This window comes from Orbicella faveolata, unplaced genomic scaffold, assembly GCF_042242905.1.
Source record: "Orbicella faveolata isolate gen_17 unplaced genomic scaffold, um_ofav_v1 contig_3, whole genome shotgun sequence".
Classification (NCBI taxonomy): Eukaryota; Metazoa; Cnidaria; class Anthozoa; order Scleractinia; family Merulinidae; genus Orbicella; species Orbicella faveolata.
Window position 1 is genome coordinate 11,863,324 of NW_028301558.1, and position 18,384 is coordinate 11,881,707.

At 37.6% G+C, this 18,384-nt stretch overlaps 1 protein-coding gene across 1 annotated transcript; it reads right to left on the reverse strand.

The window, feature by feature from the left end:
• Positions 1-1,194: 1,194 nt before the first annotated feature.
• Positions 1,195-11,253, reverse strand: LOC110049705 (uncharacterized). Its single transcript, XM_020755518.2, has 8 exons — positions 10,802-11,253; positions 10,651-10,712; positions 9,702-10,001; positions 7,881-8,009; positions 6,888-6,912; positions 2,420-2,451; positions 2,040-2,141; positions 1,195-1,273 (listed from the first exon to the last, which is right to left on the reverse strand). The coding sequence occupies exons 1-8, from the start codon at positions 10,926-10,928 to the stop codon at positions 1,232-1,234; spliced, it is 819 nt and encodes a 272-aa protein (XP_020611177.2). The 5' UTR covers positions 10,929-11,253; the 3' UTR covers positions 1,195-1,231.
• Positions 11,254-18,384: the final 7,131 nt, after the last annotated feature.

Here is an 18,384-nt window from a genome sequence, read left to right on the forward strand (position 1 = left end):
ACCAAGTATATCACTATGGCAAAGTTTGCCGGCAACCAGCTACATTGTACTCTTGACAACCTTGTATGTACAATAATATGCATGTACGTATTAATGTACCTGTACAATGTATGTGAAATTATACTTACATACTGCAAGTTTGATGTACAGTCAGGTTGAAGAAGCACATATTTAAGCCATGAGGGGTTAAAAAGAAAGAGTAAAATTAATTCACAACAGCTCAACTACAAATTTCAAGAAACAAAACTCGTATGACACTAGTCAAAATCAAATCTAAGTTATGTAATACCATAAAATAATGAATAATAGTTACATGTATAAGCTGGATGGTTGCACTTAAAATCTTCATTGGGGGAATGTCCGTAAGACTACTATCAAGATCATAATATTCAGAGAGAAATGTTTCAAGAGAGATACTTTATAGGGGAATACTTTACATCAATAATACAGTAGTTACACACTTCTCAGTTGCTACCCATGTCTCTTAACAATGATTTTTTTCCTTAAAAAATTTCATGTAAATAATGACAAAAATGCGGTTAGAATTAGGGTTAAGTAACAAAGCATTGTTTAAAATCCTATTACAGTTCAACCCCTATTAAATGGCCACCCTCTGGGATATGGTAGTGGTTGCTTAACAGAGGTAAAAACAATAGAAAAGTCATCATTGAGACTTTGATTACTGGCTGCCTAATAAGGGTGGTCATTTAATAGGCAGCCACTTAATACATGTAGGGATCCAACGGTATGTACTAAGTTTAATATTGACAGTTACATGTAAACTGAGCAATACTTACACCCTGTATGAGGAGAATGTAATCAGATGAGCAGTGAAAAGAAAGGAAAAACACTATGGTTAGTACATATTATTTTGCACAGTTCACTGGCACGGTTACATTAACATGTGCAATGCACAATTTATTGTCACATTTCTGAGAATGAGTGAACATTAGAGAAACTCGAATAAGCGATAACTTAGTAATCAATTTGACAACATAATATCAATGCTAAATATACAATTCAATGTCATCTTGGCATCACCATCATTATTTCTAACTTGATAACGATGCAAGGATGACATCAAAATGTTGTTTTTTAGCATTGATATTCAATTTGTCAAAGATAGAAACCTCTTATTACCCATTGGTACATTTTTTTACTATGATTATTACTCAAGATTCATTAACAAGATCTATCAACTTTACAGTATTTAACAAAGGTGAACATTCACTTAAAAATGTTCAGTTTGAAATGTACTTACCAACATAAAATCCTGGTTTTGAATGAAAAAAATGAAAAAATAAGGAAATTAGTTAATAGCTTCGGAGCTTATTGAGTCACAAATTTACCATCTCAAAATATCCAATTTCAGTAAGAAATTCTGAAATACGTGTAAAATGTTCAATTAGTAGATTTTCACAAAATCAAAGGTAATTTTCAAAAGTGCACAAAAAGCAGACATTCAGTACTTTCGCTTGTTTCCATGCAAATGCTACAAACAACTTATTATTAAGCAGTACTCAAAACCCCAAGCCATCTGAAGTATCAGAGGATAACTGAGTGCAATAAACTTTACAGTAGCAACAGAGGAGGTAAATCAAAAATGTGTACTGTAAAGTCGCCATAGGTTTTGGTTTTACACGTAACTCCAATTGGATGACAAAACGGTGCGAGTTTTTTTCAAGCCAGTAACTTTGCAATGCAAAGCCACAGCAATAAATTGCAAGTTATGCTCTGCACTCATGTGAAAACTGCTCTAGTGTCACCTACATGTTCAGCAACAAAAACAGATTTACACCCTTAATTATAATTCAAGGGGCTGGACATAAAACCATGCCAAATTCGAGTGAACGATTTTCCCTTCAAAAGTGCCTGAATTTTTTTATGTGGTTTTCAGTTCAATAAAAAAACACTGCCCTGTAGTTCTTTTTTTTTACTGGTGTGTACATTGTTTTCAAGAAAACTAGGACAAAATAGTGAGTTGGTATTAACTAAAAGGTCAAAGAGCATGACTCTTATGCAGTTCTCAAGATGACTACCTTTTTTGTTGCTAAGTTAGGGTCCTGCTCCAAAAGACACATGATCTGTGCTCTGTTTCCCTTAGCTGCCGAGACCAGCCACTCTTTTTCTAATGGCTCCAGCTAACAACAGCAAATAAATTTATTTCAAATACATGATTGTACAATTCATGAATCAAAAGTAACCAAACTCACCTCAGTCTATACAATCATGTACCAAATTAAATGTTAGAAGTTCTAACATTACTACACTTAGCATACATTCTTTCACATCAGTGCAAATGAAGTAATACAATAGCACTCTACGTTAACATGTCCTTGAAACTTATAAAAAGATACATTGTGGTTTTTAACAGTATTATAATTAACATATAATGCAATAAAATTATCAACAAACTTACATGTGCTGAAATCCCTCCCATTAAAAAGTCATCTGAGAATAAAATGAATTTAAAAAAAACATTCAGTAAAAACAAATTATTAGAGATACAGTGTACATGTAATTTATCCCACTACCAACAAAGCATATTCTTTTAATTAGTTACTAACAGTAGTTTGGCTGAAAATCATAATGCCCAAGGCTTAAATGTCATAGGTCTAATATGATCATTGCAGCTCCAGAAAATCATACATGTAGACTTAATACAAGATAACCATCAACTCATTTGTAAGAAAAGACATCCTACACTACAACAATGTGTACTGTTAACCACCATCAATGTATTTTGATAATACAGGTGTACATGTATATATCTCACAAAAAACAAGACATGTTAATGAGAGAACAGTACTCAATTTCATGAAAAGCAGGACTTAAAGTCTACTACATATGACTTGGTACACTTTGGGGCGATAATGTATCAAGTAACCAACAGATTCAGAAACAGACTTTCTTACAATCAAAATAACACAATGAGGGCATTTCAAACTTTCAACCATCAAAGGGCACACTTATACAGGAGATCAAAGTGTCAATGATGACAATTTTGGTAACCATTTACACAAAACAAAAAATACCATTTATAGGTCTCCTACCATCAGGGCCACCCACATTTCAGACCCTTGTCTAAAAAGTTTGTCACTGTTACAGGTACGTCTTAACTAAGTCGAAGTTTTATTTACAAGTGTATTTGTTCACATGTTAATGTACATGCATGTGTTTGCATATGTATAGTAAACAAGCTACTATTTAAAAACTATTTAATTTGACAACAAAAACATAACACTTTAAGATTACATGTTTACAAGGGCATGTGTAGTATTATAATTTATCACTATTAATATGCAGTTTAAGCAGACAGACTATAAGAGCCAGCTGCCCTTGTATCAGACAAGTAAATTTTCACTTTTTCAGAGCGTAAAACTAAGTATTGTGAATAACTACATTCCCTTTAGTGTTGTAAAAACTGACTTCAAGTGGAGCACTTGTCAATAAGAAAATATAATATTCTTTGTAATACTATATATAGAGAGATTATTTTATGTGCATCATTTGACTTTTACAAGAATTCTATATAGCTATAGGGTCATAGATTTAAAATGCAAATCAACAACTTACAACTGCTTTTAAATTCATACTTCATGGCTGAGAACAATATTATTTAAACAAAATGAAAATGGGTCACCAAAAGAGAGATACTACAAGTGATAAATTGATAACAGAAATGGAAACTTTGTCACTTTCAGTCATGTGGCGATAGTTCAGAACCCTACATTTCATTTACATGTACATGTAGTAAGAAAATTGAAGAGGAAAATATACCTTAATTTAAATAAAGAAAATCAATATTTATTCTATGTACTGCAGTACTGCAGTTACCTACAACAGCCACATGTAACTTGGGTCAATATACTGTAAATTATTTAACCTTTGGAATTGGGGTGAAATAAAATCTGATATCTACAAGTGAAGACTCACTTTTCTTTCTCCTCAAATGGCTGGCCATGTACATTTACTACCATAACTCATAAAATTATCAGTGGCACTCATAACAGACAATAGATTCTGTAAAAATCTTTGCTCACTATTTTAAGCTCATCTCAAAATAACACTTGAGCTCCTACTGAGATTTATCCTTCTGAATGCACTGAAATCCTTTTATAAGACCTCAACACCCTTGTTGTGAACTTCAATCCATTTATAGCAGCCCTATTAGCAGGTGGCAGCAGAAATATGATCAATTATTGACACAGGAAAGAACATGCTTGCCAGCAAATAAGTTTTCCATTTGCATAATGATAAGTATACATTGATCAACACTCAGTGACATCCTAAAATCTAAATCTTGAGTGATTCCAAACACTTCAAAATAGAACATGTTAAATATAGTGTACATTTACAATGTAGGCTAAATTAGACTTGAAAATTCTGGTAGATTCATGTGTTAACTCAGACATACATGTATCTCACTTGAATTTAATATTAGTGAAAAATGATCATCAACAAAATGGCTTACACATCAAATCAAATGACATGCCTGATTTCAATCTATAGACATAGAGGATATTATTCGGTAGCAAGAAGATATGAATTTTACTGTACGTTCAAGTGGCATAAGTAATATTTCATGAGTGAGCACAGCGAATGAGTGAAACATTGTTTTTGCCATGAGAGCATAAAATTCATATCTTTGAGACAATGTGTAATGATCTTCTTATCAACATATACTTCAACAAAAACTTCACAGACGAATCAAAAGCACAAACTGTATGTACAAATTATGTAAACTGCAGCTCGACGGATAAAATATCTTGAACATCTCTGCTTTGGTTTACTTTGAAGAAACTCGCGGAATAGTTTTAAGCCACACAAAGTATCTTTCTTTATTTTGGCATTTTCATTCTTATTTTCATTCTTTCATTCATTTTTGGCATTTTCATGCTTATTAGTGGGCAATTTTATGTTGCCTTCAGTGAATTTTACTTCCCTATTGCTCGCCATCTTTCAACCAACGTTTGACAAAGTTTGGCAGCCATGCAATGCAATGGCGAGAAATCACACCATCAAAATCCTCGCTAGTAAGGATATGGAAAATATTCCACTATGGTCCAAGATGTAAATTCATACAAATGTTACGAATGGTGTATTTTCCAGTTAAACAATCGTGTCTATACAATAAATAATATTATATACACAGAGCAGCACTGAAGACGTATATAAAAAAATTATATAATTTTCATACTTAAATAACTGTAGTACACATACTGTAGCTCTGTACACAACAACAATTTAAGGAATTTCAGCTGACAAGAAAGCAATTTGTGCTGACTTACATGTAAGCAAGACAAGATAAATTTAACAGTACACTAAATCCCTTAAATTTTTGGCAAAAAACATCTTTAATGATTGATTATAATAATTTATTAATAATAGCATGATAATAATCAAAAATAATCCCTCACTTTGACAAGATACACATATTTTATGAATTTACACTTGAAAGATTAAATTTTAATAATGTCTGGCAACAGCAATACCATACACTGTACTTAAGGTGAAATGGGAGATTTATAGTTCTTAGGTGACCAGGGTAAAACAACATGTTAAAAATTAAGAAATAACCAGCATGAATTTTGATTTATTAAAATGTAACTTAAACTTATATTCAGTGTTCAAAATTAATAATTATAATAATATAAGTAGCTTCGTAAAGGTAAAGGTATAGTCTGCATCAGGGCTCGAAATTGCAACTCACTGGTCGCCAGCTGGCGACTCGCGTTTTGTCCAATAACTAAAGAAAACCACGACACAACTTTATTTTTAAATCTTTATATTAGGAAATCAATCGGATATGGTAGCTAGTATACAACTCACCTTTCCGTCCCCAGTAAAATAATGTCTGAATATTACAAGATAATCGAAAAAATCGAAAAAATTGAATGTATTTCGACACGTTGATACTGCGTTCACGGCGTGCCATATTGTTTCAGCGGCTTCTTCCGAAACTGGGATCGCTGGCGCACTTCAACACCATGTGCTTTTCATTTGCCGCGAAAATGGCAGTAGATACCAATCAGTTGAAGGAATATACGTGAGTTTTTACATGCGGGGAATGAAGATTCAAGCATGGCGTTGTTTGTCGGCAGCGAAAGGCGGCGAGGAAAGCAAGTCGAAAATAAAGAACGGCATTTCGAAGAAGTAGCAAAGGAAAAATACGCAAGGACCCAAGTTTGTCTGACAATGAAAACCACAGACTTAAAACGTTTTATGCTTCGCTTCGTTTAAAATGACTATGGAGACAACCATCACCTTCGGACCAGAGACATATCACCTGAGAACAACAGTAGCTTTATAACTAAGTGTTACTCGTGTTGTTTTTAATTGTTTTCGCTCTTCAATTGTGACTTTTCTTGCATGCAAAGTAACGTATAAAATCGTGTTCTTGTGTAAGTTATAATTATATAAAATAAGTTGGCGACCAAAATTACGATCTGGCGACCAAAATTTTTCCGTTAGTCACCAGCTGGCTCCCAAACGAAAAAAGTTAATTTCGAGCCCTGTGCATGTGAGCCAAGTGGCTCCTGAAGTTGGTCAGCTTATCCCAGTGTCAGTAGCATGAAGCGACTAGGAGTATTTCTACTTCCCCCTGGACAGGATGCTAGTTCATCGCAGTGTTACCCCCAGCATTAAATTTGCCGGTACCCATTTATACTCCTGGTGGAGAGAGCCACTGTGAGAGTAAAGTGTCTTGCCGAAGAACACAACACAATGTCCTTGACCAGGGCTCGAACCCGGACCGCTCGATCGGGAGAAAAGTGCACTAACCATGAGGCCACCACACCAGCTTCATAACCCTTTTATTTACCTTGCTGGAATTGTAATAGTATTATAGATCAATTATAAAACAAATACTGACAGAAGTTACTAACCTTCTACATCATCATCCATTCGATCCTAAAAGAAAAAGGATTGAATCAGTAAAATACATAAGACTTGTGATATTTTATGAAATGTTCCAATGCAGTGATGTAACAATTTGTGCAATACAATCATCGGGAGTTTCATTAACATTCTCAGCAGGAGGGTCACTGGTTTTCACAGGAGGGAAAAACTATTTGAACCAAACTTTTTAATTAGGAAAACATTCCCCAAGATGGTCGAACCAGCTGAGCAAAATCGTCCTCACAGCCGGTCAATTTGCCCAGTGCCCGGCCATTAATGAAAACTCCTGCTGCAGCAATAAAACACAGTCATTAACTGTTTCAAGAATTTCAACATTTCATCTTCTTAGTAATTATTCCTGGTTATTGCTCTTCATCCTCTTGGTTATTACTAAAATGCATCCCACACAAAATTTCCCACAATGCGCATGTACATATATACACATGTGCATACATGTAAACATATGTACCTGCATAAAGCCATTAGGCCAACCATGTTATTTCTGAAACAGAAAATAAATTTAATTTCTTGATCTTCTTGCCCTCCACCCCTAAGCTAGCAGTGGAGGCCACTAGTGCCCTCCAAAAAGGCCTTTCATTAATTCAAAAACCTACTTGATTGGAAATTCAACAATAGGCCAATTTCGGTCTGCTCAGAGGTTCAGTGGACACTGTGTAAAAAAAAAAAAATTTAATTACAGTGTATATGCCTCTTAATACCACTGCAATTATCTGTTGGTGTACTCTGCTAAGTCTCAGAGCCAAGTGAAAATTTATGTATCCAAATCAGGGCTGTAACCATAAGATCTGTTTTAGCTGAGTATGTTTTATGTGCCCTGATGATAGAGGTGAATTTGCCTGCTGTTGTTACAATTCACCCAAAAAGTTTGTAGATCAAGGCTACAGGTAAATCAAAACTTAATGGGCACCCTACAAATTAGCCTATTATAACCAAAACTCTACTTAAGATACTATACTCACCAGTTCATCACTGCTTCGTGAAATTCTCTCAGGTTGTGTACTGGATGGTACTTTACTGGAATTTAAAAACTGGCTTTGTAGCATTTTAAAAGTAGACTTGGAAATGCCTCCAACTGAACTTCCAGAACCCTATGAAGAGGGAAATAATCATTTAAATGGCTACATATTATTACTACTTCTAACAATACTGCAACTCATTAAAAACGTCTACCTTCAACTTTTAGATAAATGGTGTTCTTTCACAAATGCCACAATGCAACGTAACAAAATGGATACACAAGTCTTTATGAAAAGACCAGTTTAACATCCAATTCGCTAGTGGAGGGAATTTGCCTACGAAGCCCGCGGGCTGCAACCTCAGTCACATCCCCAAGGCGCTAGAACACCCACCTGGCCTGCCCAACCGGCAACCAAGCCACGAGCCCCCCCGCGCCAAGCCCCCTACAGGCACCCGTCCACCAATGCCATCTGGCTTGAGTGTGAAAAAAAAAAATGCTGAAAGGAGGGGGAGGGATAGGGAGGGAACGCCGAGAACCACTAAACTATAATTCAATCCACAACGCCACACTAACAGAGCGGTGAACACACTACGAGCATGTGGGACGACAACACATGTACTAACCAAAAATACCGCTGGACAATGTCAGCCCCAGGGCTCTCACGACCATATGACTGTTGCAAACGCTACAGCATGCACCAAACGCTAAACAAACGCTAACAGATGGCCAAGGCACTAACAAATGCCTACAAAAACGCCACTGACCAGACTCGCTCCTGGTCATAAACTATGTAAAATTTCATTGAACTATATCAAACGCTACAGAACGCACCAAACGCTAACCAAACGCTCACAGACGGCCAAGACACTAACAACTGCCTATAAAAAATGCTAATGACCAGACTAGCTCCTAGTCGTTAACTATGTTAAATTTCATTTAACTATATTTTATTCCTTATGTTTTTTATGATTGAATGCTATTATGCTGTAGTTATGTCATTATGTTGTGTTGCTGGCAAATACATGTACTGTACCACCAAAGTTAACCTCAATTAAAGGTGATGTTTACATTTTGTGTGACCTTGCCATGGGGGATGCTCAATATGTGAACCAGATCTTTGTGTCAAATATTGGGGGATAGATCTTATCATAGTTTTCGACACCATCTTGACAGGTAGGCAAAGCGCTCAGAAATTACAGTGTTTATATGGGAATCTGATGGCAAATACCTTTTTGCAAAATCAAATTTTACAAAATTTGTGAATCGCAATGTTAAAATACTAAGTTTGATGGATGTAGCGTGTCTAGAAGATGCTCCGTTAATTTTTCTAATTTTGCATGCATTTGTCTGTAAATTTGGCCGGGTAGACGCAGTTCACGGGAAAAAAAGTTACCGACAAATGTATGGAAAATTAGACAAATTAACTAAGCATCTTATTAAGAAATTGTGTAAAATTCAATTTTGGAAAAAGTTATTTGCAATTGGATTCCCATACAAACACTGTAATTTCTGACCACTTTGCATACCCGTCAAGATGGCGTCGAAAACTGTGATAAGGTCGATTAAGATATCAGACGTTTAAGGATTTAAAAGGTCAAGTACATGTACGTTACATGTACATTTTGCACTGTAACAGCATTCTTGTATACGCATTTAAAGTAAAATTACTATCAAATTAAAAAATCAAGTTAAGAAAACTGTGAAAGATGGACTAGCAACCCATACTGGGAAAGATTAACAATACTAGTGGTAGTAATAGAAACTCATGAGCCATCAGGTTGTCCTAATTCCAAGAAGATTACTGTATGAAAATGTAACTCACATCACTGTCAAGGCCACTGTCCACAGAACCAGTGCTTTCCAAGCGTTTCCCATCTCTTCCGTCACTTCGATCAAAAGGTTTGTTTTCCTTATTTGGGTGACTAAGATCAGGAGATTCATCTGTTGACTGGCTCCTGACTGGTGTCGGTGGTCCCTCCCTTGTTGGCATTTCTTCCAACTTCGCTCCTCGAAACACAGGGGGGAGAGATACTGGTCGGTCTTTACGTGTGTTTGGCCTGGGAGGTTTACGAAGCACTGCCGGGGCTTCTTTAGCTTTCTTGAGGACAAAATATTTTTCTCCCTACACATGCACGACAAAAAACAAAGGCCAAATAAGCCTGGTATATGAAATAAACGCTTAGAAAAACAGCCTTTCACAACAGTGAAGAACACATGCAATTTCCCTAAGGGCTGCTCTACAAGCATTTGCATAGCGGCAGTTAATGCACGCCTGCAAAAATACTTCTGCAAAGAGAGATCTTGTTGAGTTCTGCCATACTCAGCAGATTTCATATATAGTTCATAAATTATTGTAAGTAGATGTATGTATACTAAAGCATACATATGTAATTTTCATGTATGCAACTGATACAATTTTCTTTTAAATTTTCCAATTTTTGAGGTAAATTTTCCTATGTGATGGTATAGGGATTTCTCTGACGAGAAGGGCAACTGCTGTCAAGATTTTAGTCTTGGTACATGTATATTCTGTTGAAGACATGTATAAAAGCTGATTATGTCACGTACAGAGGTATGTAATCCAAAGTTGAAAGCAAGATACATGTAAGTTACCTGCAATAATGCACAAAGACATTCCAAAACACTCAATGCATATAAGAAGACTGAATAAAGTGATAAGTTTGACCGCAATTTGTTATGAAAATTCTAACAGTTGAACGCATCGATCTGAACAGAAACTCTGATTGAAATTTTGTTTACCACGTACTTACATCGATGGTTTGAACGGTAGCGATAGTGTGCACAATTTCTTTAAATTCCCCTCGTACTTTGCCTGAAAGAAAGCAACAGCTCGTCTTAATAAGATGCATTTAATAACATTTTCGCTCCGCGAAAAGGAAAACAACAAAACACACAACTCACTTTTGTTAACTGGGTCATTCAGCTGTTGACGAAAGTGATGGACAAGGTCTATATTTTTCACCTTGCCATTATTCTTCACTAAAAATTCCCGAACCGAAGCGTGGGTTATTCCTTCGTTTGCCGACATGCTGAATCTGTGTGGAACAGGGTGAATTAGTCCATCATTGCTATCAGAAATACCTATGAACAACGATGATATTTTCCGCCGTCATCACAACTATGTCCAAATGCATGCTGGGAGCTCGTGAAGTCCTCGAACCTCGCGTGGTAGACGTACTGCGTGACCACAGTGCGTGTATTGGCCGTCGGTCTGGCCGTCGATAAAACGGGGAACAAGGAACATGGAACATGGAACATGGAACATGGAACATGGAACATGGAACATATAACATGGAACGTCAAAAAATTACAATAATTATGAAAAAAATGTATAAAATTAAATTAACAAATAACCCATAAAGATAAATAAGTGAAAAAATAAATAAATAAAAAAATAACTAGTTTCAGCTCCGAATTTGCAAAAAAAAGGGAAAAAATGCGAATGACTGGCAATGAATGAACACTTTCAACTTTAACCTTTTATGTAGCGATGTCGGGAGGGAATGCACAAGTTATATATCTCCACTTATCTCTTTCCGCCGGTTGTTCCGGCTATCAGTTAAATCAGATGACGGTCCCTTATTTTACAGTGTGCGGGTTGAAGAGATCGATTACCACCATGTTTTTTTGTTGCTGTTGTTCTGTTCTTGGCGAGCGAAAGCTGCGGACAGTACCTGTCAACGGGGTAGGGGCTTCTGTGCTCTTCCTGTATTTCTTTCATTCATAGAAAACCAAGATAGTGGCGTTCAAACTCTTCAAGTAGACCGAAAAATGTGGGACTGTAAACAGTCTACATAAGTTTCTGATTTTTTTTAATTCAATTCATTGCGTCGAAGACAAGCGTATACACGATTTCCCACGGTTTTACAGGGCATATAGTTTCTTGTGTAAACTAACTGTTATTTAAACTACCGGCGAGTGTTGATGATTTATTGACTTGCCCGCCAGACGGAACTTGCTCGTTTTACAACAGGTCTACACCACAAATTTACTTGCATCGCAGACCTTCAGATCCTGCCAAAGGGGCGGTTTAAAGAAAAGAAAAGGAAAGGCTTATTTTCTACCACTCAAATCATCATTTAAAATACGCTCAACAACAAGTTATCGCACTTTATTACCTGTAAACATGAACCTGAAGGGGAATTTATACTGGGCCAGGAACACCGGTTTGTTTGTTTGTTTATTTATTTATTTATTTATCTATTTTGTAATTATTATGCTTTCTTTAATTATCTTTTATGGTTATTTCTTTATTTAATGTTACATATTTTTCTCATTTTTACCATAATTGTTTGATGTTCCTGGATGTTCCCGGTTGTTCCGGAATGTTCATTGTTCCTGGTTTTATCGATTTTTTATCGAGCAATTTCTCCCAAAAAAAAATCCTGCTCAGCAAAAACGGCTAAAATTTCTTGTGCAAAAGAAGCCATGGGACCCCCCCCCCCCCCCCCCTCTTCAAAACAAAAAATGGGCATTACTTCCATTATCTTTAGAGGTAGTTATAGAGTTGGATAGTCTTAGGTTTCTTATGAAAAAAAAAGACGTAAATCTTCTAGGTAATGAGCGGTGAACACTCCCAAAAAATGGCTGCGGAGACTGAGCCGTGACTAGAAACAATGTTGAGGAACTCGATATTTGCATTTATAATTGTACTGGGATACCAGTGCTGGATCCAGGATTTTAAGTTCATAATCGTTAGCTTCACTCTTCATATCTGTGGCCTGCACATCACCTTCGCTAGCTGAACTCTCGCTTCGGCTTACTTGCGGTTAGCCGCGCTTTCAGTCCGGTTTGCTTATAGTTAGCTTTCAATTCGTTTGTTGGTTAGAGCAGTATTAAATATATTTTTAAAATATCATAGTAACAAGGATGTTTATTTAATTTCACTCTGTCACTATAGAAAGGTAGTCCTGAAAGAAGTCCTGGCTCGACTTCTCACTCAGACTGGAGTTAAACAAGATCCTGGTTAGACCAGATGCAGTCTGAAGAAAAGCTAGTCAAAACTTGAATATCCAAAGAAAGGCACAGGATAATCAAAACAGAAACGTTTGGGACAAGGGTTAGCGTTAGCAACTAGCCATATTTCTGCTTCTCACTGGAGGGGATGTTAGTCCATTGCAGGGTTACCTCCGCCATTAAATTCGCCGGTAACCCATTTATGCACCTGGCTAGGGGAGGTGTCCAGTGCCCGGAGGGGGGGGGTACTTTAGGAATTTCTGGGTGGGGATGTGTCGCTGGAACCCTGGAACCCTTAGCCTATACCAGAACTGGTTCAGCTAAATTTTGCTACCCTATACTAGAGTAAACCCCCCAAATCACTCCTATCCTAGAGTAGCTGTTTTCCAGAAACTGCGGTCACTAGCACAGTCTAGCCAAAACAAAACCTTATACCACAATCTCTCAAAAAAGATTTATTTACACTTGTTCAGTTTTTTTTCCATCAAGTCCTAAATTTCAGGTTAACCTGATTGAATAAAGAACCGTCATGAGTGTTGCTTTTTAGGTACAACAGCAAAAAAAAAACACTTACCTTCTTTCTCTAAGTCACAAAAAAACCAGTCCACCTCCTTCTTCGTAGTAACAAAACCGTCCACCTTCTTTCTTGCAGTCACAAAGAACAGTCCTAAGTGAATCCTAATTTTGGACACGGGTTTTCGATTTTCAACCCCGTATCCTGGTTGCGTCGCTGGTCGGGGTCGCTGGTTACATGTTGAACAATGCCAAGCACGCACGTACGCATTATCAAGACAATACATTGCTTAATTTTAACTAGTATTAAAACCACCGATTTCCGTCCGCATCCCGATTTTTGACAGTTAATAATATCCAGAAGTGTTTTATGGTACGGTAGTCATCTATCGACGCTGTTGAGGCTGAGTTGCGAAAATTTGAACTTGCCAATTTCATTCTTTTTATATTTTTGAGTGGCAATTCCTGGTTTCCTTAGTCTAGATAAAATCTTCAATCAACTGGTCAGTTTCGTGAAAAATGATACCCTATTCTAGACCCAAACGCTCTGATTTATATACCCTATGCTAGAGTAAAATGCTTGAAAGCCATACCCTTCACAGCGGCACATACCTATATAGCCCATATATGGCAGTACCCCCCCCCCCCCGGGGTCCAGTGCCTGAGAACACAACGTATAATGACTCCAGTCAGAATTCAAACCACTCAATTAGGAGTCCGGCGCGCTAATTCAGTTTTCAGGGCTTTTCCCTTTCCCTGGGAAAGAGGTTGGCGCTATCCATTCCTCCAAAAATAACGTCCATTCCTCACAGGTAAGGATGGTCTAAAATTGTGCGCACGTGTCCAGAGGTTGGTCGGTGCTTGCGTGAATGCGTGTTACTTTTATTAACAATAGCAGAACGCCATTCAAAAGTGCGTCAACGTCAGAGACACCTTGGCACGTTTTCCCTACTCGAATTGGATGAAGTTCGTGATAAACTGAAACTCGAACCAATGAAGGTTGCTAAACATAATCTAGGGTCAACTTTTACATAACTGCATTTGCCAAGCCTTGATCCGCGTTCTGTCCGTTCTAACTGGGCTGATTTTAGACGGCAAGTAGCTATACTCTGGCCCATATCATCAGCATATGACATGTCAATAGATACTCTCCGCTGAAGAACTTTCTCAGTTTTTCGCGTGTTGAACTGAAAAGGAAAATGTAGTGCTGATGTCGGCCATAATTTAGCAACAATGGAGCAACAACTTCCTGCATGACAATCTTAAACTACTCGGCAGAGCTTTATTTTGCAATCGCGAGTCCATCGACTCGCCCACCACCGGATTTGTCTGAAAAGCCTCTTTTGTGTTAACGAGTTAAACTATAAACCGATAAATTGGTTTTCAAAGGATCTTTGAAATCAAATCCAAGCACGACAAGAATGCGGATTATCTCAAATTTGCGGGAAGGCATCAGGATATATGAGTAGCTGTTTTTCTAACCTGTCTCTTAAATTACCGTATATGTTCACAAGGCGAACAAAATATGATCACGACATTGGCACCACCCGGAGGGGCACTCTGCGGAATGTTTTGACGGGGGTGCAGAACGTGGCTTACAAAACTCTGACTAGATTTTTGAGCAGATTACAAGATCTTTTCATGTCTGATTCAAGACTTATCCGAGGCTAGCATCCGTTCGCGTGTCATACAGGAGAACTTTCCTTAAGGCCGGCTCATAGTTATATGCGTCCGTCTTTTTGCTTATTCCTCAAAGAAAAGTAGAGAAACTTAACCGTTTTCTTCTTTTTGAACTTTCGTAGAGAAACGCCCCCCACTTTTCAACATTCAGAGCAAAGCTGTCCAAAACATACAAAACTGATTCTCAAGGTAAAGAAAAGAGATTGAGACAGAAACCGAAAAAAAAAAAACTTGAATTATGAGATTTCCTAATATTTTAGTTTCCAGAAACAAACCAGTGATATATACCAAGTCCTCTTGGCAAACATACTAGGTATGTGTAGGAGATTATCCGCACCCCCCCCCCCCCCGCCCCCTCCCCCTCATCTCCTGCTATAGCACTCCGGTAGCTTCCAGTCATTAGGTGAGCAAAATTCACTTCAGTTGTGTTAGATACATGCAGAATACAGGACGTGTTTTCGTCCACTTTTGCCCTGGGAGTCACAAGGGGACATCGGAAGTTCGGCATGCACATATGGCCAGTTCACTGAACTTTATACAATTAGTGTATGGTTCATTTCTCTCCTCTCAGTATGAGACCTGCTTCAGTCTCTTTGCCAGCCGCGATCGCGGTCTCCATCAAAAGCAACTGTAAAATAAAACCAGAGGAAGTCTATGCCGCAGTGATGATACTTCGATGGTTCGATATGGATACATATCCTATTCTGTGAAACAGAAATCCCCTTGTCTTTCTCAGTGCTTCGGTGAGAGACGTCGGAGAGGGAATGAAATTCCCTCTACTCTCTCACCGAGCAGAAAGAGAAGGACAACTCTAGACTGATCTGTCTCGCAGGTTATGCATATGCGTAATCCCACGCGTTGGGATTTCAGTGATGGCTTTCATTGTTCATCTAACAAGCAGGACAGTTAAATCAACAGTGAAGAAGTTCCTCAACACGTTGGGCTTTTAACAGTGTTTTAAGTCTTCTAATTCCCGTTCGATGACAGCAACAAAACCAGTCGCCATCATAATCATCTAATTTCGATCTTATCGATAAAGCTTCAGTGTTTGTTAGTCAGAGGTTATAGCCATCGGCCTCGGAGGGTGTCCACTGTAAAAGATAATTCTAACGATAGCGGTGCGTGCTAATTCCGTCGATGAAGTTGAGCTTCAAATCATGAATAAGCGTAAGACTGAAGATAAAAAAATATATATTTTGCGAAAGTCATTCAACCCCAGTTACTGGTGAGAATCTAGTACCACATAGTCAGTAAGCCTCACGGTTTAGCAGGTGAAATAATAAAAAACAAACTGCATCTGCTCAACAGCTTTCCTACCGACTTAAAACTGAAATAGACTCACGCTTTATCAATTAGACTGAGCAAAAAATAGCTAGGGATACGTGAATACACATTGACCTAACCAATTGAGACAAAAAAATGTGTGAAAACTAATTTAAGACAGCCTCAATCGTGTGTAGAGTTTCACGGGCAGACTGTTCATGTTTGGTTTCATTTCTGAGGATGTGATTTCTGTTTCAGATCCAAAACGGAGATGAAAACCATCTAAAAACACAACAAAGAAAGCATTTAGAGTTTTGTTTGAAAGCTTAAGAACTTTTTTACAAAACTAAACACAGAAAGAGCAACAACAACTTCAAAGCTGACTTGTTTACTTAGGAAGTTAGTTGTGGGTAAAACATCCCACCCACAAGATTGAAACAACTATAACGTGACTTCAAAATTGCACGTAGTTTAGCGGTTTATGTAGCATCCCTGCCAAAACGACATTTATCACGCGAACGTAGATCGTTATCTTGAGACGTTATCAGCATACCTCATTTGACATTATTTTATCTTTATATCTATAGCACGTAGAAAACATTCAGGATGTTGATCAACCGCGACACAAAATAGGCATGAGGCATGCGGAGCCATGCGTGTTATTCGGACTTGTGTAATTGCCAATGAAAACCTTGTTTTATTTATAAACTTCTGTCAGAATTTTTTTTTTTGCTGATTCGCTGCGTTTCTCAATTTAAATCAAGAAGTAGAAAATTTTAACTTCCAGTACTAACCACAAATGATGGGTACTGCTTACGATTAACGTTACTTCAACGTGACTTCGAAATGGCACGTAATGTTATGTCGATCTATTTTTGAGAGACTAACGACACAACTTCAGATCTGTATTAAAATCCCTTATCGTGTGATTTGTATCTAAATCACGAAAATAGATGAAAAAAATAACATGTCAAAAATACGTTCTCCTGGGGTGATTTCATTTCTCCAATGTAATACCATTGTCTGGATTATAGAAACAATGGCCTCCATTTGGCGCGAAAATATGCTCGAATATTTGTCCGCGGACATTATCTGTTCCGAGAAACGAACAGTTTTCCGAGAGCGAAACTCGAGGAAAACTGTGAGCTTTGAGGAACAGATAATGTCCAAGGACAAATATGCGAGCATACTTTCAGGCCAAATGGAGGCTATTGTGTTTATTATCCTTCAAATATTTTTCGCATTACACGCGGTTTTGAAAATTGGGGAATATTGTAAAATAGCCAAATTTTAGCTCCATTAAAGGTATTGTATCTAAAGGTGTTTTCGAAAATGGCTTTGTACTTGTAGTTTTTTAAAGAATTTCCCGAAGAATCTTCGGCCTGTACCAGATGATCTTATGTTTCGGAAGACGAAAAAATTTCGGAACACTTCGACGATACTCGGAAGTGCCCGAAGAAAGTTCGGTTGAGTTCGGCCTTAATTAATTTACCCGGGACAACTTCGGAATCTACAGGTGTTTTCGGAAGTTGATGGGCACAGTTTTCCGAAAACTCAGACAAACACTGCTATTTCCGAAGTATGTTTGGCTCGAAGGAAGAAAGAGAGCGCAGAGAACTTTTCTATTTCGCCCACCTCTGTTTTCCGTCCAAGAATTTCAATAAAAGGAGGCTTGAAGCATTTGTCGTTTCAACTCTATGAGGGAACAACACACCCCATTTCAGTTTTCGGTTATTACAACACTCAAGTCTTGTCACATGCAGAATTCCCGAAATTTAAAGAATGCCGACGACGAGTCCAATCATTTGAAAACGATTTCATTTTTCGACTCGTCATGTAATTTCAAACAGGATATTTTGAGACAGCGGTAAATACCGGAAGTTTCACGAAAAGTAATTAACTAGCTCCTGCCTAAAAATAACCTGGCTCTGTTGTTCGGTCTAAAAACTGTTAACTACGTTACGCTTGAAAAGTGTGAAGGATAAGAATCATTGCCTTTAGATGGAACTTTTGTTCTTTTCTCTAAGGCTCACTGGGTTCAACTGAGGGGAACATATGGAACCTTCAGGAAA

Excerpts from the sequence above, each read along its gene's own strand:
- LOC110049705 (XM_020755518.2), bottom strand. The coding sequence starts at position 10,928 with ATGTCGGCAAACGAAGGAATAACCCACGCTTCGGTTCGGGAATTTTTA. Across the intron at positions 2,452-6,887 it reads AATGGATGATGATGTAGAAG|ATGACTTTTTAATGGGAGGG; the intron begins GTTAGTAACTTC and ends TTTTATTCTCAG. Across the intron at positions 2,142-2,419 it reads TGGGAGGGATTTCAGCACAT|CTGGAGCCATTAGAAAAAGA; the intron begins GTAAGTTTGTTG and ends TGCTGTTGTTAG.